This window comes from Scophthalmus maximus, chromosome 22 (genome assembly GCF_022379125.1).
Source record: "Scophthalmus maximus strain ysfricsl-2021 chromosome 22, ASM2237912v1, whole genome shotgun sequence".
NCBI lineage: Eukaryota > Metazoa > Chordata > Actinopteri > Pleuronectiformes > Scophthalmidae > Scophthalmus > Scophthalmus maximus.
The window spans coordinates 4,170,314-4,192,371 of NC_061536.1; the positions used below are offsets into that span (position 1 = coordinate 4,170,314).

A 22,058-nucleotide genomic window follows, 5' to 3' on the forward strand; every position below is an offset into this window, starting at 1 on the left:
AGTTTGATACACAAAGCAGCACAGCACAGAAACATGTTGCAATCATACACGCGATTCACATCGTTGATGTGTTTTTTTTCTTCTCCTTTGCCCCTGTTTTACGAGACAACCATCTTTTTCCGTGCAGATGTTCAGCCAATGAGCGGTCGCGCCGTCGCCAGGGAAGGAAGGAGGCGGAGGAAGGAATGCTGCAGGATGCTAATTACTATGTCTGTCAAACCCGGTGGCGATTGAGACTATTCCTTTTTTTGGGGGGGGGGGTGTTTTCTTGAATTGAACTCCCATTTTCCCATGTAAGATCTACGAAGGATGAAGAGCAGCACGTCCGCCGCGGCCGTCGCGGCCTGGCTGGCAACGGGTACGTTATCGAACCGGTCTGTTCTCCTCGCGCGCTCGCTTTGGATGCTAAGTTAGCTCGCGAGCTAGCCCGCTGCTCGTTAGCCGCTCTGCTCATTTTTTCCGAGCGGCGGTGGAGGAGGAGGAGGAGGAGGGATGGGAAAATGGCCAACGACTGGCAGCAGCAGCAGCAGCACCGTTATACAGGGGGACAGAGTCGGCGCATTAAATGTACAAATGTGTGTTCAGCGACTCACCGGCCAAAGAACGATGAGCTAACGGTTGACAACTGTTTGGCTAGTTGTTGTTGTCGCTCGCTCGCTCGCTCAGCCGATACACGTCCTCAGGGGGAAATATGGCGCATCCCCCCCCGGAGCAGGTCTTGGTTTTTATATTCAATATTACCTATTTAATGACATACTGGGAATAGATATTTTCATCAATACCAGTGTTTCCACTGGGTTTACTGCTTTTTTGGGGGGGAGGGGATTATTGACATTATATGTAAAATACAAAAATCAATCAATCGAAATCAATTTGACATCTCGGGGGGGGGGTGTTCACCCAATTCAATGGTAGGGGACACACTGAATAGACAGTAACAGAATCCCATTGGTTGCGGCAGCTCATCACTAAAATCACGACTAAATTGTCAGAAAATTATGACTTCATTCTCGTAATATTACAACCATTTTTTCCTCATAATGGTATATGACTTTATTCTCTCCCATGAACTGGCCCTGGCCACGTAGATGAAACAAACGTCCACAAAACTTGTGCTCTTTTTTAATTGAGGATTAAAACCTTGATGATTGCCACCGCCTACTGTTATTTCAAATGTTCCTCTTTATTTATAGTATCTCACTGCATTGTAGCTGCACTGTATTTTTTTTTTTTATTCCTCTCATTATTCTTTTTGATTTGATTTCAGTTGTTTTTTTCTCTCCTTTAGCTCGGAATGACTATGAGAGAAACACCTGATTTCCAATCATGCTTTTTAATTTTTTCGATCCAATAGTTTACTTTGCACGTGCCCATGATGCTAAACACGGCGCTTTGCTTGAGAGAAATGTCCGCACGGAGCGATCCGTGGGCCTGAAGCCGAGAACAACCCTGTACAGAGATGGTGAGTGGGTGGTGTGCAGTGGTGCACTTCATTTGTTGACCCGCTGTCCCCTCCCGCCTGTCATAACACAGTGACACGCTCAACTGGTTTCCCCATTAATACTGGCATTATTGTTCTCAATCGTCAGCGGTCTCACAGACTCGGCCCGCTCACTTTTGCCATAAAAGCAGTTTTCTGAATTCAAATCTGGTCTAAACCTCGTGCTTTCCGAAATCACTAACTTATGTGACAAAAGTCTGTTTCCTCTTTTTGACAAAGGATACTGACACTTAACGACACCGAATCAACTCTGTGAGTGACACATACTCAATAACAAATGCCTAATTTCCTTACCTTGAGAGACGACTAGAAGATTGAACTGGCTTTTTTTCGTGTCCAACTCTTTTCCTTAGTCATCGACTTCTGCTCGTTGTGACAGCAGCTACTTTCACTTCCAGGTCTGTGCCTAGAACAGCGAGGCTCAAACCCCGTCACTGGCAGAAAACCAAAGCCTTGGTCCAAACAGTAGCAATCCTTGTTTTCTGTGCTTCCCACCAAACACCAAAGGAGCACATGCATTCCTCCTGACCCTGACGAACAGCATATATGAAAGTGGTTCAACAGAACAACCCGACCGACCGTCTCTGCCTCAGCTAGCTGGAGGCCTCGGTTACCTAGAGCCATTAGAGGGACAAGGGTGGTTTATTCCCTCCATGTTGCCAATGGCATTTTTAACCCTACCATCACTCCTGAGAGTTCAGTCAGTCCAAGGTCGGCTCGGGAAGGCATAAAATCTGGTTAGCCATTTCCACCCCACTGTTAGTCATTTAGCATGGTATTAATCAATGTGTGTGTGTCAGTTTCAGAATAGGTGTGTATTATTTACATGTATTTCATAGATAATGCTGGAATTCCAATGTGTTCCAGTATTATTACAGCACAATTATTACAAAAGTGTATCATAATGCACTCCTCTGTCTCCGCGTTTGTCCGGTAGCCGACAGGTTGGTCCACGCAGACAGTTTGGTATTAACCTTTAATTGGTGATGTATTATGCACAGTAAGAGCGCTGCAGTTCATCATCTCGAGAAGGCCTGGCAGAGAGTCGGCTCGCCACAAATAAGCAGATCTGATGCTATTAGCGGAGCCTTGTGTAGCTTAAGTCAGTGATCTTTACTTACGCTGGCCGCTCCCTAAATGGAATCAAAGGTGAAGGTGGCACACAATCCAGTAGAAGCCTGTAAGCTTGGACTCGCTAACACAAGAGGACCAGGTGTGTGTTATGCCTCAGTGTTTGCTGTTGAATGAAAGCTTCAATGTTGATAGGCTGAAACACAATTCAAATCCCACAGGTCATTTCTTATTCGGTAGCTCATTCAGCGGAGGCCAGACCATCTGGGCTCGCTTGTATGTCCTGCCCGTCTCCGCCGTGGACGTGTCACACAAATGTTCACACCTCCATCCAGTTGGCCCCTTGAGTTGAACAGTATAGGCGGTACTTGTGTGGTGAAGGGAATTGATGAGGCCCAACGGGTTGGGGTATAATGGAAGCCGAGAGTGTGCATTCAGAGTGGGATTCGGGGATCGACTGAAGTCATCACGGGGGGCGCCAGCGGTGTGCTAAGACTGAATGCGGTTTTATTCCTGGTCTCTGAACAACCTATATCCTAATGTCACGGGTGGCGTCAAGAAAAGCCGTCGCGGCGGATTAGTCATGCTCAGGTGGTTTCCTCGATCTGCCCTTGGAAAGAGATGCAGTGGATGTAACCTCAGGTTCCTGCAAGTATTTATGCTATTGATTGTATCAGGGTTGTGATCAAGCCCGTGGGGACGTGGGACATATGGCCAGTGCAGCAGATGTGGCCCGGTTTAACACACACACACACACGGGACAGATTTATAACTCTACTCTTCCAACAGCTCATCAGTGCACTTGCACTGCAGTTAGGCAATTTGGCATTGTAGATTTGGACTCTCTTAATAATCCGAAGCTTACTGTGTCACCTAATCTTCGCCCCTTTGTGCACTCTGGTAATAGATAACGCTTGTCAGCCAAAGAGAGCATACTGACTTTCCTTTTTCATGGACCTGGATTAAAGTGTAAATCCTGCTCTATTACTCTCTTCAGCAGGGTCTCCTTAGAAATCAGCTTCCGTTCGAGGGGAGGGCTTACAGTGCAGACGTAGAGTACATTTCATTTTGACGTGCTGATGACTATAATTATAATGTAGAAATGTTTGGTTGGTGAGAAGACGAAACAGCTTTGCCAGGCCTTCCTTCAGCTGCCTTATGCGTCTGGAGTTGTGTCTGCAGGCGAGAACAGCTCAAATTGTATTTATCTCCCTCTCTTGACCCCCCTCCCCCCTCCCCCCTCTTTTTCCTCGTACAGTCATTCTCCCATGGTTATTAAAAATTGATTGCCCACCCACACAGAGAGAGAGGGAGAGAGAGAGAGAGAGAGCAATTTGATTGATTTTGAAAACACAATGTTTGAGAGAGAGAGAGAGAGAGAGAGGAGGAAAAAAAAAAAAATCAAGAAGGAGAGAGCTGGCAGAAGCCCCTCCGTTACACTGTGTATACTTTTGTCGAGGAGCCGCTTTTTTCTAAATGTTTGTGTTCGAAAATGTAGTGGGGCTAAACAAGACAGCATAATGGAGGAGGGCGAGAAAACAACTCGGCACAGTCTGAATGACGCTCATTACCGCTGCGTTTACTCACAGCCCCTCGGCCACTTGCCAACGAATGCATTGGTTTAATAGCTCGTAATCCTTTATGCAAGTTTTTTGCCCTAACACTTTGACTGTGCCTAGACTGCAACCTTGTGTGAGGCTCGTGTTTATTACAACCTAAGAGTGCAGTGGCTTTGGCAAGAAAGGTGGAAAAATCTATGATTGTGAGCATGGTTGATTCTCAGAGTGTGAAGTTGTAACTATAGTACCAGTGACCCAAACTCTTGCTTTTATCATTTTCCACATCTAATAATGACACTTTTCTTTTTTAATTAGTTTGGCTTGCAGGTCATTAATGATGATTAACACACAGGAGTACACACACTTATTTTCTCTGTCTGTATGTTATCTGTATTTCAGTGGTCACCATCTTGTCGAGGGCCCACGCGGACCGTAACGTCTACCCGTCTGCGGGCGTCCTGTTTGTCCACGTTCTGGAAAGAGATTACTTCAAAGGGGAGTTTCCTCCCTACCCAAAAGCAGGTACAAATGCATTGCAGCCCAATTTTGTGGCATTTCGCTTTAGTAAATAATATAGATACATTTTTTTGGGTGGATAAATATTTGAGCTAAAAGTCAGCCGCCTTAGCATATATAGTACATTGTGAGTCATATTTCACAAGTAGAAAAATGCTTAGCTGTTGTTGGCAGAACTTTCACAATCTAGCTAATGGGTCTAAATGCACGTTACTGAATTGGTCGTGACCTATCACAGAATACTTATGTTCCCCCCTGTCAAACACTGCCCCCGCCTGTGGGGCTGTGGCCTAATCAGAAGGACGAAGGTTTGATCCCCGGCTCCTCCAGTCACGTGTGGGCAAGATGCTAAATCGCCCCTTTATGATGTACCATTGCTATGTGTGTGTTAGAGAAGTACTGTATGAAAATGTGTGTATAAATCACAGTCCAATTACGCACAGGTGATGCCAGCATCGACCCGATCACTTTCAACACCAACCTGATGGGATACCCCGACCGGCCCGGCTGGCTGCGTTACATCCAGAGGACACAGCACAGTGACGGCGTGCTCTATGGCTCCCCCACTGCAGAGCACGTTGGCAGGCCCACTGTCATCGAGGTGGGCGGCTGGGCCGATATCAAAGTGAAGTGAATTGTGCCATTGCTTTGTTACATCTAGGAAGGAAGAAAAAAGAATACATCACGGTCAGTCATCAAAATGGAAGAGTATCAAGTACTCTTGGTGCACATAAAGGAAATCCAATATTCCGCTACAAGTCTTCAGTTGTAAATTCTTTAATGTTATTATATGCTTTCTTTGTCCCCCTATAAGCTACTGTAGAAATTCTCTCCCCCCCAAAGGCTTAACGTTCCCATGCGCCTCTATACAGTGTCTCAGCTGGGTACAGAGCCCGGTCGTCGTGCATCGAGCTCAGCCCTGTCCAGACGGCCCGCTGCCATATAAGCTGCACTGATCTGGGCTTAAACTTTCACCCTTGTGTGTTGCAGATTACTGCCTATAACAGACGCACTTTTGAGACGGCACGGCACAACTTGGTCATAAACATCATGGCTACAGAAGGTAAGAGGCGCCAGTGTGGGAGCTTAGAGTGAACAGAGATCAGACTGTGGAACTTCTACTGATTAAACCCTGGATGCACAATCAGTACTCAGAACGGAGCAGTTGGGGAAAATACACTCATGGGAAAATGTAGACTTTAACTAATCAAACCAAAAGTATGGGCTCATCCATCTATCTGTCCATTTGTCAAGCTCACATTAACTCAAACAATCTAATTTAGGTACATTTAGTAGCTTTTCTACAGGTTTTGATCGTATGGCATGATCTTCATAAGCAGATGGAGTTTAGACGTGAACATCTGCAATTAAATTACAACGAAGAAAACTCCATTTGCTGATGAAGCACATGTAACAGGTTCAACATCTGCACAAAAGCTACAAAATGAACCTCAAATGGTCAAAAATCATTTATTTTTAGTTCGACAGTCCTGTATTGTAACATTATGGTTATAGATTATTGAAGTCTGCAGTGTCGACACAATGTGGCCGCTCCTGATCCTCTCTGTGACGGAACCCCACATCTGTGCATTTCTTGTGTTGGCACATGCCGGCTTGTCGAACCCGTCACGGTACACGCGGCACAATGCGAGCCGAGTCGGGCAAACGCACAGCAGATGTTTGCGGCACTAATGTGACATCACTTTCCCTATGCCGTGATGTCATCTGCCATCTGGCCCCTGGAGGCCGCACCAGCGTCCGCTGGTGAAATCAGTGTCAACATTGCAGCAGTGATAAAGCAAGGATCGCGTCTCTTTTAGCTCCTTGTTCACCTCCTCTCCGCCCTCTCACCGTATTATCTCCTTCACCTTCACCCCTGTGCACAGAGTTCCCTCTGCCCTTCCAGGCAGAGTTTTACATCAAGAACATGAACGTGGAGGAGATGCTGGCCAGCGAGGTGCTGGGCGACTTCCTGGGAGCTGTGAAGAACGTATGGCAGCCCGAGCGCCTCAACGCCATCAACATCACCTCGGCACTGGACCGCGGTGGCCGCGTGCCCCTGCCCATCAACAACCTCAAAGAAGGGTGAGGTGTTTAGAGGCAGAAGTGGACTTGGTTTGAATTTTAGCAGTTGTTACACGCTGACATTTTGTTTAATTGGGGCCTTGGGGATGCTCGGCTCGCTGTGAATTAGATGAGCACACTGGGCCGTCAGCGCTTATCAACTCTGTCAGTTGGTTCAGTTCAGAGGGGAATATCCCACATGAGCTGCGTTAAGCTGCGCATCAAAGATTCATGCTGACGTTCTGGAAGATAAAAGAATGGAGGAGGAAAACTTAGTGGAGGGAATAAGATCTGATTATCAGACGCCTCAGCATAAACATGTACAACGAGGCTCCATCTTCTCTTCAGTCTACTCCTCTTCTGCTGCTCCTTCTCTCATGCTTCTCTTCTCTTCCTCCTCTTCTGCTCCATCTTCTCTTCCCTCTCCCCTTCTGCTGCTCCTTCTCTCATGCTTCTCTTCTCTTCCTCCTCTGCTCCATCTTCTCTTCCCTCTCCTCTTCTGCTGCTCCTTCTCTCATGCTTCTCTTCTCTTCCTCCTCCTCTGCTCCATCTTCTCTTCCCTCTCCTCTTCTGCTGCTCCTCTCTTGCTTCTCTTCCTCATCTTCTTCTGCTTCTTTTCTTCCTCCTCCTCCTCTTCTCCTTCTTTGTCTTCTCTTCTGATCCTTCTGCTTCTTCTCCTTCTCTCCTCCCCTCTTTCATTCTGCTCCTTCTCTTCCTCCTCATCTTGTGCGTCTTTTCTGCTTTTCCTGCTCCTCCTGTTATGCTCCTTCTTCCTCTTCTCTTCTCTTTTGCCGCTCTGACTATTTCATCTCTCACGCTTCTCTCCTCTTCGCTTCTCTTTTCTTCTGCGCCTCCTCCTCTGCTCCTTCTGCTTCCTCTCATCTCTTCCTCCTCTCCTTCTCTCCTCTCCTCTTCCCTTCTGCTCCTTCTCTTGTCTTCCTCCTCATCTACTGCTCCTTCTTCCTCTTCTCTTCCGCTGCTCCGACTACTTCTTCTCTCATGCTTCTCTCCTCTCATGCTTCTCTCCCCTTCGCTTCTCTTGTCTTCTGCTCCTTCTCTTTTCTGCTCTTTGCCTTCTGCTCCTGCTCCTGCCCCTTCTCGTCTCTTCTCTTCCTCCTCCTCACGCTTTATATTCCACTCTCCTCCGCAGAGTGTATGTTATGGTTGGTGCTGATGTTCCCTTCTCGTCGTGCCTGCGGGAGGTGGAGAGTCCACACAACCAGCTGCGTTGCAGTCAGGAGATGGAGCCCGTCATCAGCTGTGACAAGAAGTTCAGAGCTCAGTTTCACATCGACTGGTGTAAGATTTCTCTGGTGAGGATCCTCTTGTATGGATTCGCAACATAAGCTTGTGCTACACAAGGATTGTTTTTGACAATTAACATTATACCTTAATATAATCACATCTGCAGCACAGCTTCAACTCTTGCTCATACTTATTTCTTTAGGTTGACATCAACAAAGTAGTCCCGGTGTACATCACCCGTCCTGACCCAGGCACAGGGGTCCTGCCTGAATTTGGGGAATACAACCCCCCCTCTGAGTCTCTGAAGGGCCGGGACTACTTTTCGGACTTCCTCATCACACTGGCGGTTCCCTCTGCCGTGGCGCTAGTCCTCCTCTTCATCCTCGGCTACACTATGTGCTGCCGACGGGAAGGGGTGTAAGTGTGCTCGGCCTTGTATTTCCATGCAACAATTGCACCCAAATAATACATTTGAGGAAAGCTGTGAAAGTGTTAACATGCAAGTAAATGAGGCAGGTCAGTGCAGGGCAGTTAGCAAAAACAAATCTGGATTGGAATTGCAGCTTGTCATAACCATCCGGTTGTTCGGTCCCACATATATTAAGTTACCCATAAATTTCTGCCATGTTTTTCATTTTGGTTGATGTCATGTTCATCTTGACGTCTTGAAACAGTCATGACATGACATGAAAAACTCTTTCATCATCCGCCGTCATCTACAGGCTGGGAGAGACGTGCCCCCTCATTCACTCCATGTTCCACACCCCATCAGCATCTCCACACTTGTCTTTTACCCATCAATCTATCGCTTGTGTGTAGCTCTCTCTTTAACTATTAATATTAGTATTTAATTCATCCATTTTTGTTTTGTTTCTAGGGAAAAAAGAAACATGCAAACACCAGAGTAAGTGTTTTACCTCTCCTGTGTTTCTCTTTATTTTTGACTCCGTTCCTGTCCCCCTTCTCTTTTTGGTTCAGTTTTGTCATCGATGTTGCCACTGACGCCTTTCTCACTTTCTTACAACCATTCATGTGCTCATCTGTGTGTTGACTTCCATTCATCCAATGGGCTGCTCAAAAATCTAATGAACAGATGATAGGGATTCTTGCTGTCAGCAGTGATTTGCTTTCAAATGTCCATAGTCTTGAAGATTGAGAACATACATTCAGACGCAGCGACAGGTGACAGCGGTTGATTCCTGTCATGCATGTGTGAACCGAGTACAGCTCTCACCACAGCAGACACTACTCACCGACATATTTAAACATTTCTGACTATCTTTCTGTAGCTTAAACGTTGCAAATGGCATGAGACAAATGAATATGCGACTACATATGACGGCACCACTGCCTCTCCCCTCCGCAGCATCCAGCTGGTGCACCACAGCTCCATCCAGAAGTCCTCCAAGGAGCTGCGGAGCATGTCTAAGAACCGCGAGATCTCCTGGCCGCTCTCCACCCTGCCCGTCTTTAACCCCGTCAGTGGCGAGGTGGTGCCGCCCATCCACCCCGACAACTACGAGACCACCAGCATGCCCCTCATGCAGACACAGACGTGAGTTGAAGGGATTAACACATGCGATAACAAACACTGAGTTCATTAGCAGGCACACATATGTATGGCTTATGGGCATCATTATGGGGGGAAGTATAAGTCGAAACAATACCCTTGTCACGTAATCTTGTTTTCAGCACTCTAACCATACCGTGTTTATGGCTAAAGCTGCAACAAAGCAAGTCAGGCCTATGGAAAATACGACCACAGCTTAAGAGGTTCAGGCTGTCCCATGATTTTTACTAACAGGCTTGATAGTGAGAAAATTTAAGTACGTGTTTTCACATGATACTAAAGGCTCTTGTGTGTCGTGAATGTGTGTTCACCATAATATCACCGCTTATGTTTGCAGGAACCTGCAAAATCAGATTACGATACCACAGCAGCGGCCATCAGGTAAGTTCCACGTCCAGTTTTTTTGTATTCTCGTCCGAAGGTCTGCTTTACAATATCTGCATGTGTGCCACGTAATGGGACCCAGATGATCCACTTTAGAATCTAGCGAGGAAAAAAACAACAGCTTAATTGTAAAGTCTGCATGTGCTTCTGCTCCAAGTTATCATAAATAAATAAACACGTTGTTTCCTGGATTTTAAGTGCAGTAAAGTACGTCTCGCTTCAGGTTTAAGCACATTAAAGTGGCAGTAAGCGATTCTGAATTAAAACGCGTTTTGTAAAAATAAGTGTTTTTGGCTCAGCCCCTGGCTCTGTAAATCGAAAAAAAAAAACAGATGGCGCAGGCTATACACCAACAACACTGCGAGTGCAGTTGGTGAACAACACTCGAGACGCGCTAGCGGGGTCGCCCTGCAACTCCACGGTTTTGGCCTCGTGGTTTATTGTGCATCAGACTCCCGTACCCGAGGTCCCAGGTCCACGGACCAGCCAGAGCAGTAAAATCGCAACAAAACAAAGAGAAAAATCACTCACTGCCCCTTTGACTTCACAGTAAAATGATTTAGACTCGACTCATTACATTGTACTACCTCAAATTCGTCCACTCTGTACTTACATTAATATGAAGCCACATAAACGTTTTGTCTACATAGTTACTACACAGATTACCAGGAGCTGCTCATTTTGCCGTGGCACTGTAGTGGTGTGTCAACCCCTGCAAGAAAGACATGAGGTCTGGTGTTGGTGTGTGAGCGCCCTCCTGTGTGCATGGTAGTGAGCTGCATGGTGAACTAACTCCGCTGCTCTCTGTTCACTGCTAACAAAGGAGATAGTTATGTCATGTCCACATTTCGAAGGCTGGAGGTAGGTACTACACCGCTGCTTAACTGGAATAACATTGCATCAACATTTCAGTGTCAGCACTTGGCCACAAAAGGTTTTATGTATTTTCTTTTTGTATTTAATCCAGGTAAATGGTATTCCTGAGGAGCGAAAAGTGGCCGAAGCCCTTAATTTGTGACCAGAAAACGCCAGTGTCGGACCGACCTTTGTTTCCATATCTTTATATATATATATATTTGTTTTTTCTAACATTTGTGCCAATCTGCATGCCTCAGAAGTGTCTTTACAAAGTTGTATCGTCCACATGCACTCGCACGTTGAAGAGTGCTAGTGTGAAAGAAAACAAAAAAGGAGCCGAGCTAATTGTAAAGATATATTAGAATATTTTTGAATATATGTGTAAATGTTAAAACTACGGTGTTTGTATTTCTACTTGCTTTGCACAATGGGCCTCTTAAGAGGAAAAAGGGGGAGTTTTACATAGAAATGATTTAGTTTGTCATGTAATATGTTATACATGTAATGTCACATGATGACAATAAAAAATATTTCAAAAATTGTTTTTACTGTAAGTAAAAACCAATAATGAACAGGACAACAGTAATGTCTCAATGACATTGAAGCCAAAGCAGCACATCGCATGAAGGTATTATCAACGTACAACAGAATAAAGGCATTTATAAATAATGTGGATATATTTCACATTTTTTTTGAAGACATCACCATTTTTTTTACATGTAACATTTGAAAGAGGCCCTGCACAGGGGGTATAAATAGTTGTTGCTTTTACACGACCAAAGAGATCTATTAAGGCCTGAAACGATTACCAAATATATAGGTCTTGATCAGTTATAGATGAGAAAACAGATCAGTAAACTTTACACATTAAAAAAAAAGGAAATTGCAGCATGAAAATGCCATTCTCATCTATACAAGGAGGTGATACAAATTACAAATTGACTTTACGCTTAACTCGGTATGAGAGCACAACCTGTACATTATCAGACCGACGACAGGAGCCGCCTCGAGAGCTGGAGTCTGTAGACAAAATGTTCATTCTCCATGGACCCACGTATTTCTCTTGAAAAGGGGAAGCTACATGAAAGTGTATAAAATGACCGCCACTGCAGTCTTTTACCACACCATGGTAGATACAAATATGCAACTAAATAAAAATTCATGTGCATTACAGCTCAGATCTTACAATATGCCAAATTATCTCAACCACACATTAGATTTCACCTCAGAGATGAGAAGGAAAGAAAAAAAGCAGGCCTCACTATAAAAGTGCGAATCTCTCAAAACTGTGAGGAGAAGTCGGCGGAGACGTCAACCATTTGTCAACTGACAAAATATACAATTTTTTTTTCTCTTTAAGCAACAGTAATGTCTTTTCAGCTCAGTCAGTGCATTAAAAAGTAGTTTCTTTTTTTTTAAATGTTTTTGTGGCCCTGATGCAAAGTGCATAAAAATGGAAGATTGTGATCCCAGGCTACATCGCAGATGTGACGGCGTACATCTGGAGCTGCTGTGTATACTAGCCACTGAGAAAACGCTGCATGTTACAAAGGCATTCAGTCTTAACAAATCACTTTTCTGAGAAAGAAGTTCACTGGCTGTGACAGCACAGGGGAGCGTGTGTATTCGGCTGGTAGCCCCTATTGTACAAGAACATGTGCAACCAGGCATTTTCCGACAGAGCTACGAGGCATGTTTACAATGACTAAAAGGATAAAGGACTAAAAAAAACACTGATGAAGCCTGACTGTATAAAATAAATATCTCACTCTATCATACAAATATACACAGACTATGAAGTCAGCTGCTTATAGGACAGATGCAGGGGCTGTAAAGGCTCAACCCCTGTAGTGTGTATCTGAGGCAGTACAACATGATCCATGAAATACTTCCGTCACAAACAGCAGTCATGGGCGCAAGAATAAAACAAAGCAAAAAAAAATTGTATAAAATATAAGCTTAATTTAAATCATTAAATACTGTACATATCACATAATTTCAGAGCTATAGCATGTGACCACAGTACCTTTCAGAAAAAGGCAAACCTTTTTTTTTTAAATACTCGAAAAACAAGAGCAAAAATATGTTGAGGGATTTCCAACATTTTAACAATTGCACTCCCAATTTATTTTGACAGTTTTTTTGATCACCCAAACAAGTCGTTGGTCCATAATTTTTTGTGTGCATATTTAGATATCTAACACTAATTTACAGTTCCAAGAAAATAATGTACAAGGTATTGCTGACAATTGAATGCAGCACAACTGAATATTTTATTGTAAAAGTGTTGTAAAAGTGTTGATATCTGAATATGTGGATTATGGATCCACCTGAGTGAAAAACACCTTCAGCTGCTACTGCCATGTGGACGGAGTGTGTCTATTGATCTCCTCCAGATTGATATAAGGACAGGAAGTACTGTTTGGGACAAAATAACTTGTTATTTGTTCTCATTTGTGTGTTTGGCTAAATAGAAGCAACTCGGCAAAGATAATTCACACGGCAAGATCGAGGGTCTTGAAATGAGAGGACCTCTTTTTGTCCAAAAAAGAAAAACTCCACATCTGGAAATTTCTCCTCTGCTCTTCTGGTGAATGCAGATAATGTAAACGTTTTGAGCGTTTTTGTTCTTTTTTTTCACTCTCTTGCAATAGGCCCTTAAAAAGGAGCAATCCCTCCCTTTTCTGGCCATTTTTTTTCTTCAGTGTGCGACTTTCACAGCAGTCAAAAAGTACAGACTCTGCACAAACGTGGTCAGCGGTGAGACTCGGATCTCCTGTGTTCCTCGTGCTACCGCTCAACACCGCTGACAATGTCTCCTGTGGCCACCAGTGGCCTCAAACCTAGGGGCCTGCTCCTGGCTTGGGTCTGTACTTCACTTCAAACTCAGCAGAGGAGTAGCGAGCTGCAGTGCCCCCTACCGCCCCCACCGCTGTCCATCAAGACGTGTACCATCAGTCGCCAGGAGTGGACTGGCTGCCCCTGGTTAGCAGCAGTACAACCAGACTGAGGAGCCCCACGGCCCCCAGTCGCTTTAGCAGGGCCACGCTGTCTTTTGGGATGACTACCTGGGCCAGGTCGTTGGTGATTAGGGAAATCTCATGAGCCACACAAACAAAGATGAAGGTGCTGACCATGATGTTGAGAGAAGGGTTTCCCGGAATCAGTACCAAAATTCCCTTGGTGTCTGCTGCCAGCCAGATGTGGTACTGGCATATGAACAGCTGGGGGAGACAGACAAAGCATATTGAATAAAAGGGAATATCATTTGTGCCAATTCCCTTTTTAACTTGGCTCCCTCCAGGGAGCTACAGCACATCGCATACAGAGCTGGTAAGGACTGTCAGTTGTTTCTGAGCACTGCACTGTCGGGTCCATCTTACCTCCAAGGAGATCTTTCCAAACCATGCAAAGAATGAGCTATAAATAGAGCGAGCATAGCCAGGAATGTTCCTGATAAGAATGAAGGCCAGGATCTGTAGACAAAAGAGAAAAGACATTTCCGAGAGTCAAGGCGAGACGACAGAGCGGGGCATATTACGGAATTCTTATCCTTTAAAGTTGTGGGCTGAGGTCATTCACACTCAAGTTAGAATGGATACACAGTCACCAAGTCCTTGATCCTACGTGGCGTTAACATGCATCTTTAGTGATCAGACCATCCGAAAAAACAGTCTTTATAGTTTTGAATTCTTCTTTTAACTTTACCTCCCACTGGCTAAAGACAACACAATTGGTCTTTACAAACAGCAAGGATGTACGCGTTTATTCGCCTGTAGGGCGGGGAAGTGAGATCCAATCACAGCTGGTCGCTGGACACATTCTCATGCCAGCTGTCCACTTGCGGTCGGATCATCCAAGAAGCACATTGACGCCAGGTATGAACAGGGCCAGAGTCAAACGAGGGACAAAAAGATCCTGCCATTTCACCCAGTTTAGGGGTTATCGCCAGCGCTACTTCAAACAGTTTCCCAGTGGAGTTCGACTCCAGATGATACCAGAGCTAAAGGAACTCCCATGTTATTACACATTGATCTGGCATACAAGTAGGAGAACAGCATCTCGAGGCAAATCCAAAGGGAATTACAAATATAAAACATGACTGATATTCATTAACCAAAAGCTAAAGTATGACGATCAACAGTTATCCTGGGCTTTAAAACGTCTAAGAACATTAAATACAGACAATATACAGTGCAAAAGGAAAAGAGAGACAAATGTTGTACCTGGACCACTGAGATGTAAGGATGCATCTCATTGCACTCCGTTTTGGTTTTGCAGCTGCTGGCCCATATTGAGTAAATCTAGAATGAAAGGAAAGAGAATCAGTCGGGTAACAGGCTTTACGATTCGGTTGAAACAAAGACGAGGAAGTGGTCGGCCCGACAAGAGCAACGTATAAGCCACCTGACGGGCGTTATATCCATGTGAGATCAACAAATCCTCACTACACTGAGTTCATGTTGTGTTCTGCGTTTCTTTCTCAATGAGTGAGAACAGAAGTGAGCAAGAGAAGACAGTTATGGTCGGGTTACGAGGTGTTGCATTCACGTAAGCACCCGGCCCTTGCTGTGTAACGATTCTATCCTGAGCTGCTGTTGCAAGCGAACAATGTTTTCGGTTAACCGCAGTAAGATGAAGAGTCTTACTATGAAGGAGAAGATGGAGAGGAAGAGGAGCAGGTTGGAGATCCTGCCAGAGAATAGAGCTTCTCCTTTGCTCTCTGACAGCACCTGGCGCTTCTGCAGCACCAGATAGATGAAGGCGAATAACATGCCGTGTATCACTGCCTGCAAAAGAACATTTTAACAAGTTTTTAAAAAAGCAGAAGTGACTAAACTTTGGTGTATCTAGAGCCCCCCCTCAAAAATAAACATTTGACTTACAAATCGGTCCAGTTTCCATCTGAACCACCATTCGTTGATGCTTCCGTTCAGCTCAAAGAGATTGGAGATGGGCCACATGGAGAAGATACTCGCAAAGAAACCCTGAGGTCACAAGGCCAAAACATGAATGATACGTTTTCACAAAAACAAAAATGAGGGACCCAGAAATTTGCGTTTGTAAATCCATCTATTTTGCTTAATTTAGGCAACAAAAATAGTTTTATTGTATTTGAAAACGTAATATTTCTTTCAAATTGCGACGTGTAAAAGAAATAATATTAACAGCTTACACCTCTCGCATGAGCTTGTTGATATAAAATCAATATATATCTGTAGTATAACTTAATTTACATTTCGAAAACTCAGAACAAAAGAGTTACTGTTTAAATGAAAATATAGTATAATTTCACCCACCTGTGAAAAGGCAAAGAAGCATATGAACATCAGGAGGCCCAGTAACTTCGCCAGGACCCCAAGGTGCCATATACCACTACCTGTTCAGGGAAATTGTTTCACGTTTATGGTGAAGAATTAAACGCTTGTACTGATTCACATAGTCCAGAGAAACAAACTACGGTCATCAGATCTCTGCCACCTACTGTTGGCCTTCTTCTGAAGGATCTGGGGCCACATGGCTAGCATGGCGTAGATGACGACAAACCAGAAGGTGACCAATGGGACGAAGTAATAGAACTGATAGGCCCTGTCCATTACCACACACAGCACCAAGACCAGGAAGTTTAGACGGAAAAGCACCTGGAGTGGAATGAATATGAAAACACGATCAATGATATTGTCACAAGGGAGAGTAAAACACTTGGTAGGTCGAAAAACAAATTGTTTTATTATCAATAAGATGGTTTGTCATGCCAAAGTACAAAAATACATATGTGCTACGATAATGAGTCATTGTAAAAATCCTGGTTAAAGTGTAACTGAGTGACTGAAGTGACTGGCTGTTCCCTCACCTGGCACACTCGATACAGTCCAAAGTCTCCCTTGAGCCAGAAAAAGGAGAAGTGTCCATAGCCGGTTTGAAAAAGGTACGCTGCTACCAGCACCCGCACATGCATGTACACTGGAATGAACTGTTATGACACAAAGAAAAGAAAAAAAAATGAAAGTCTTTACATCGAATATCAATGGACACCTGATCAGAGCAGGTTACTCCCAGATGGTTTGTGAAAGAGGAAATATCTGTAACTCACAGCACTGGCACCAGATATGTGATAGATGAGGATGACGAGCTGCATCCAGCCTTTCCACTCATCGGTTTGCTCTCGGTTGAGTAATTTGGTCTGTGCGGAAAAAAACAGACATGAATTCAGAAAATTAAATTACACAGAGTACATCATTTCTTTACACATTGAAGGGAAAAGGCTTTATAATAATGTCAGTCAGAGCGTAGGGAACAGTTAATCCTTTCACATATACATTTTCATATGAGAGGACATGCATGAGGCAGGTAAAAATGCAATATTTCAGAAAAAAACTAAGAAGGTACTGGACTTATTTCAATTCCATTTCGAAATGAGACCTCAAATGAAAAAAAGTTACTGCACTGAGCAACACTTCCTGTCTCACCTCCTTGCTGTTTTCACTGTAAAAGACTCCCAGGACAAATATATAGACGAGAGGAATGAAGAACGTGGAGTGCGTGTAGAACTTCTGCTCTTTCATGAACACATCGGCTCGGTCACAAAGGTAAAAATAGCCCATGATGACGCCCATCCTGCAGAGCGCATGGAAGGGCGCCTTTGGACCAAAGGGGACAGCTGCAGTTGCCGGCTTCTTCTCCTCCAGGCTCTCCACGTCAGGGGGTACGGGTCGGCGGTGGCGGTTGTTGCCAAGGACGTGGAGGACCAGGAAGACCAGGGCCGAGCCCAGGAAGAAGCATGCTGCCATTTTCTGGAGGAGGTTGGGGGGTGGTAACGTTTGGCAGCAAGAGCCGTCAATGGGCCTAAGTAGCTTGTTGCACACGGAGTTCATGAGCACCATGGCCCCCTGGAAGGAGAATTATACAGGATGGTGAGGAGGATGCGACCGACATTCACAGTTAAAAATAGAAAAAACAACTGTGCTGCCAAACAATCAGTAATAATATCACAGAGTAATATTACAATGCTCACCACATTCCTGGTGCTCTCAGGTAAGTGCAAGCCGTCGTCTGACTGGGCGATAGTTTCCAGCGCGGCCTGACGGGACGCAGCCAGCAGCTTGACTCGGGACCTGCCGTTGCGCTTACTGCTGTTGAGCACGTCTGCCGCTGCTTCATTGTAAAGCTCCAGCTTTTGGTTGGTGATCATCTTCCTGTTCTCGCTCAGCACCTCCTCATTGACTGGGTCTGCAGGGCGGAGGTGCGTGTTGTGTGCAGCATGCAGAAAGGGTTCAGACAAGATGATGCATACGTGACAAAGTTGCAATGTTCACAGAATTCTGCAATCGTGACTCTGAAAACTGACACTGACACAGTCACACGAGCGGTTAATCATTGTGGTGACGAAAATAGGCACTAATGTTTTACCACCGTGACTGAGATGAATCACAGGCTCTGTTTATAGTAACTTGATGTGTCGGGTGATCGGGTCACTAGTGGACGGCTCTCAGCACGTTCATTCAAAAATTGCATTAGAATGGATCTCCACATCAGTGGTCAGACGTCACTGTTCCCAGCTATAAATGTAAATAAACATGCACATCGTTTCTGTTTTAAAAGACCAAATGTGTTGTTGTCTTTGACTGGCAGAAATTAATAAAGGAACAAATGAAAGCAACACAGAATAAACGCATGTTTCTGCCAGGTATGGACAAGGCCAAGAAAAGCTCCCATCTGGAGTCCTCGACCACAAGCCGATCTTACCTTGCAGCACCCAGTACACCTCTCCACGTTCAGCCAGCCTCTCAAGATGCACGGCAATGGCCGTAAGGTTGACTTTGTACTGCTGCAGGGTCTCGCTGCTGCCGCTGTGCAACTTGATGGACCACTGGAGTAAATGAGACCAAGAGATTAGATCAGGATTGACATGACTCAGCCGAATCCTTGTTTTTTGTCCATCGTGAAATGTGCAAGCACTTGCTAAGCCCTTATTTATACAGCTTACCGTGGCAGCTCCAAGGATGACAACGTCTGGCTTCGCAGAAGATTCCTGCAACACACAAGCGAGTCAACAGTTAGAAGAGCGTAATCCATGTCCAAACCATAGAGATAATTTCAAGCCTATGAAACTCCCACTCCCGCTTTGTGAGTAACAGCTCTCAACACTCACGTGTGTCCATGATATCAAGCGCTCCTTCATGGAGTTATTCGCCTCTGGATACCAAAGGAAGTCCTAAACACAAAAAGGATGTAGATGCTTTTAGCTTTTTAATCAAGAGTATGTTTTAATCGACTGAGAACAGTACAAGAAAAAAAAAAAAAAAAGAACGAAGAAGAGCTCACCACATTCAAAGAGGAACTCTTTTCTTCAAAGGAAATGTCCTCATGCTTCAGACATTACGTGGGGACAGACAGAGAGAAAGTCTGTTAGGCAGATAGTGTTCCTCTTTTTTTCCCAGCACAAGATCAGACCAAAAATAACTGTGACTGCTTGCATGCATTCAAGTGTTGGAATTTGGGCAAACCCTGTACAATTACAGTTTTGTTGCAGTGCATTTTCTAAATGCCACCTATTTCAGGAAGTGCGACAGCCTGAATATGTTTACACGATTTGATGAAAATCCTTATGAACACACAGTGGAGAAGAAAAGGGCTTTAGAAAACTAATTAGCATTAAATTGATAGAATATCTTTTCGTTTCAGCTAGAGTCAAAAAATGTTTTAGGCAACTGGGGAACTAAACAAGGAAAAATCTTTTCTTACAGAGAGGACACAAGCAGCCCTGCTTCCAGAGATGTTGTGATTTATACAGACAGCTCTACCGTACCAAACATATTTCTTTTATTGGAAGCATTTAATGGATCAGCCAGAAAACAGTTAGTGGCACACGAAGAGAGTAAATAGAGCAACGTCCGTTGTTCCGTGATCACATTTTTCACCCACAACTCTGCTGAAAAATTAGCTGACAAAAACCTGGCACAGTTTCTCATTTTTTACCTTGTTTCCATCTTCTCTCTGCTCGGGGTCAATAATTTTGATGAAGGAGTAAAACAGCTGCCGGATTCGCGAATCGCCAACGAAGGCCACCCGCTTTTCAGCGAGGCATGTTTTGGCTTCACTGTAAGACAAAAATGACGATATGGACGACTCTTGAAACCGTGCATCTGCACTGCAGATGGCAAAAAACGATGGTTCAACTGCGTGTTATAACTTCATTAAAAGTGGATCTTATTACACGCGGCCTGTCCATGTGATAGTATCTTATCAATTGGTTATATAGTTCATGGATTACTCATGCATCCTCGCACGCGCACGCGCACACACACACACACACACACACACACACACACACACACACACACACACACACACACACACACACACACACACACACCAATGCTACACACTCTCAAACATAACGTATACAGTGTATAATAACCTTGTACAGTTTGTGCTACTCACATGCTTTTGTATTTGTGCATCATACACCCATAAGGCTGCCATACGTTCTCCCCCAAGTAACGTCCTCTGGACAGCAGCCATTCACACGAGTCTCCGCCTGGAGGCAAGACAACAGAGGACATCGCCAGTAAGACCAGACAAAGACACCGATCTCGCTTTCACCCACTCTCTCTATGAAAAAGTATGACTGAAACTTGCCGTCTCAATGGTGCCTGTCAAAGGACTAGGTCACAATACAGGTCTCTGCTAGGGGCCATCGCACAAAATCAAGTCATCAGCAGCCATGATTTTTTTTGGTCTTTCCCCCAGCTAACCATTTGTGCGCAGAGTGAATGGAGCCATCCACAGCTGAATCAACCCATAGACACAGGAGAGAGACGTGGCCATTTCACTGTCATCACCGGCCAGAGCAGCTGCTCCCAGTGTGCACACTGGGATCTCTGGTTCCGATCCCCCTTTTTCACACGAACAAAGTGCAGTCTATGCAAACCCAGCTGCGAGGTGGACGTATGCCCATGCTGATATTTCTTTATGGTGCTGCTCTGGGCTTTGTGCCATCGCTGTCTTTTTTTTTTGGGGGGGGGGGGGGGGGGGGGGTTGTGCAAATGCTGATATGCTAAGTGATCTAACCCTTTCACACCTGAACACTAGTCTCCGTGTCCAGTTTGTGGATAACTAATCTTTTTAGCCAGACGAGCCAATGCAAACTTGTCAAGGGCCTGCCAGAGAGAAGAAAAAAAAATGGCTGCTACAAAAGTTTCCAGAATCATCGAAGCTATAGTTTGTTAACGTTGATAGTAATCGGCACAAACACAACACACTTATCGTATTTTATTCAGCTAGTTAACAAACTGGCGAGGTCTGCCGATAGAAGAAGCACCGGCCTCCTAATAATAGAACGCCGCTGTGTCTGTTGTCAGTGTCCTCATCCTACACATGGCTCCCCCACCGCGGCGATCAAGCGTGTGCAGGTGGGAGCATGTAAACATAGATAACTGCAGCGTTAGCTGGGTTCGGCTAGCGAAGGCGATGTTTGGTTCGTGCTGCTGCTTTGATTTCATTTGTCTCTATATATATATATATATATATATATATATATATATATATGGTACATCAGCTTCATGCACACACCGCGCGCGCGTGCGTGCGTGTGTGTGTGTGTGCGCGCGTGTGTTTCACCTTTCACGGGGCAGCCCCCGGATAACGGCACCGAGCCGAGCCGCGGCCAGACAGTACACAGCGGCTAGCTAGGCTAGCGTTAGCGCTAGCTTGTGTCAGCGGCGAGCCCCGGGAGACGGGAGCGGCCGAGCACTCACCTCCGTGGTACCGCGACGCCGTGTGGAACACGAGCAGCGATGCGACGACCACCAGCGCAATCAGTTTGGCGTTTCTTATGGTGAAGTGGTGGTTTATTTCGCGTTTGCCCAGGCTATAGGCCAGGACCGCCATCTTTGCTCCTCCATGACAACAAGCAGCTGTGCGGTGCGGCGGCGGCGGCGGCGGCGGCTGCGCTCCGCCCGGTGCACCACCTGCTCCGTCCGCCGCCTCCTCCTCCATCACCGCCGCTCGCAGTCGGCGCAGATCACATTAAGACTCACGTTTGAGTTGCACTCACGCGTCTTCAGAAACACTAAGTGAAGAAACAAAAAGCACACAAAAATAAAATAAAAAGGACGTGGATGAAAGTATGATTTGACTATTTGCGGATAAGTCGTCCAGTCTGGGGTGTGTCAAGGGACTTTGGGGCCCCCAGGGCAAGAGGGACTTCTTATCACGTGACACACATCAGACGATTCTTTCACTCTCACATGTATAAATACAGTTGCATGCTGTGCATTCATACTTT

At 45.1% G+C, this 22,058-nt stretch overlaps 3 protein-coding genes across 13 annotated transcripts in view; 1 reads left to right on the top strand and 2 right to left on the bottom strand.

Annotated features, from left to right (window-relative positions):
- The window catches only part of ppp1r9a (protein phosphatase 1, regulatory subunit 9A), a 44,925-nt gene extending 42,750 nt beyond the window's left edge, over positions 1-2,175 (bottom strand). For 3 of the 7 annotated variants that reach the window (XM_047330013.1, XM_035620256.2, XM_035620252.2), the window contains exon 1: positions 1,796-2,175. The gene's annotated coding sequence lies outside the window, so the exon portion shown is untranslated. Of the gene's footprint in view, positions 1-593; positions 618-1,795 lie in introns of those variants that run through there. The other 4 variants (XM_035620259.2, XM_035620258.2, XM_035620257.2 and 1 more) reach the window with 2 other exon arrangements.
- On the top strand, positions 149-11,310 carry sgce (sarcoglycan, epsilon). 5 transcript variants are annotated; one of them, XR_004786763.2, is made up of 13 exons: positions 149-358; positions 1,355-1,462; positions 4,531-4,653; positions 5,091-5,248; positions 5,638-5,710; positions 6,534-6,732; positions 7,862-8,024; positions 8,159-8,373; positions 8,834-8,860; positions 9,323-9,511; positions 9,864-9,907; positions 10,561-10,771; positions 10,878-11,310. XR_004786763.2 is itself a non-coding variant. In XM_035620261.2 (12 exons), exons 3-12 carry the CDS (start codon positions 5,132-5,134, stop codon positions 10,926-10,928), a joined length of 1,116 nt encoding a protein of 371 aa, XP_035476154.2. In that variant the 5' UTR covers positions 1,357-1,462; positions 4,531-4,653; positions 5,091-5,131; the 3' UTR covers positions 10,929-11,310. The 5 variants fall into 5 exon arrangements, 2 of the variants coding, with proteins under 2 accessions (XP_035476154.2, XP_035476155.2); XR_004786765.2 differs by lacking the exon at positions 1,355-1,462; XM_035620261.2 differs by lacking the exon at positions 149-358 and having other exon boundaries at positions 1,357-1,462; positions 10,734-10,771.
- On the bottom strand, positions 11,295-21,937 carry casd1 (CAS1 domain containing 1). Its single transcript, XM_035620260.2, has 18 exons — positions 21,529-21,937; positions 20,213-20,309; positions 19,748-19,868; positions 19,094-19,138; positions 18,921-18,983; positions 18,756-18,800; positions 18,515-18,638; positions 17,784-17,998; positions 17,239-17,658; positions 16,863-16,952; positions 16,623-16,742; positions 16,254-16,410; positions 16,069-16,148; positions 15,655-15,756; positions 15,418-15,558; positions 14,995-15,072; positions 14,152-14,244; positions 11,295-13,992 (listed from the first exon to the last, which is right to left on the bottom strand). The coding sequence occupies exons 1-18, from the start codon at positions 21,767-21,769 to the stop codon at positions 13,723-13,725; spliced, it is 2,502 nt and encodes an 833-aa protein (XP_035476153.2). The 5' UTR covers positions 21,770-21,937; the 3' UTR covers positions 11,295-13,722.
- Positions 21,938-22,058: the final 121 nt, after the last annotated feature.

What these genes read in the sequence shown, in the direction of transcription:
- sgce (XM_035620261.2), top strand. Translation starts at nt 5,132, where the DNA reads ATGGGATACCCCGACCGGCCCGGCTGGCTGCGTTACATCCAGAGGACA. An exon ending in CCCCTCATGCAGACACAGAC is followed by an intron (nt 9,512 to 9,863) that starts GTGAGTTGAAGG and finishes TTATGTTTGCAG; the next exon opens with GAACCTGCAAAATCAGATTA. An exon ending in CCACATTTCGAAGGCTGGAG is followed by an intron (nt 10,772 to 10,877) that starts GTAGGTACTACA and finishes TATTTAATCCAG; the next exon opens with GTAAATGGTATTCCTGAGGA.
- casd1 (XM_035620260.2), bottom strand. Translation starts at nt 21,769, where the DNA reads ATGGAGGAGGAGGCGGCGGACGGAGCAGGTGGTGCACCGGGCGGAGCG. An exon ending in ACAGTGAAAACAGCAAGGAG is followed by an intron (nt 16,953 to 17,238) that starts GTGAGACAGGAA and finishes TTTTCCGCACAG; the next exon opens with ACCAAATTACTCAACCGAGA. An exon ending in TCTCCATCTTCTCCTTCATA is followed by an intron (nt 15,073 to 15,417) that starts GTAAGACTCTTC and finishes CTTTCATTCTAG; the next exon opens with ATTTACTCAATATGGGCCAG.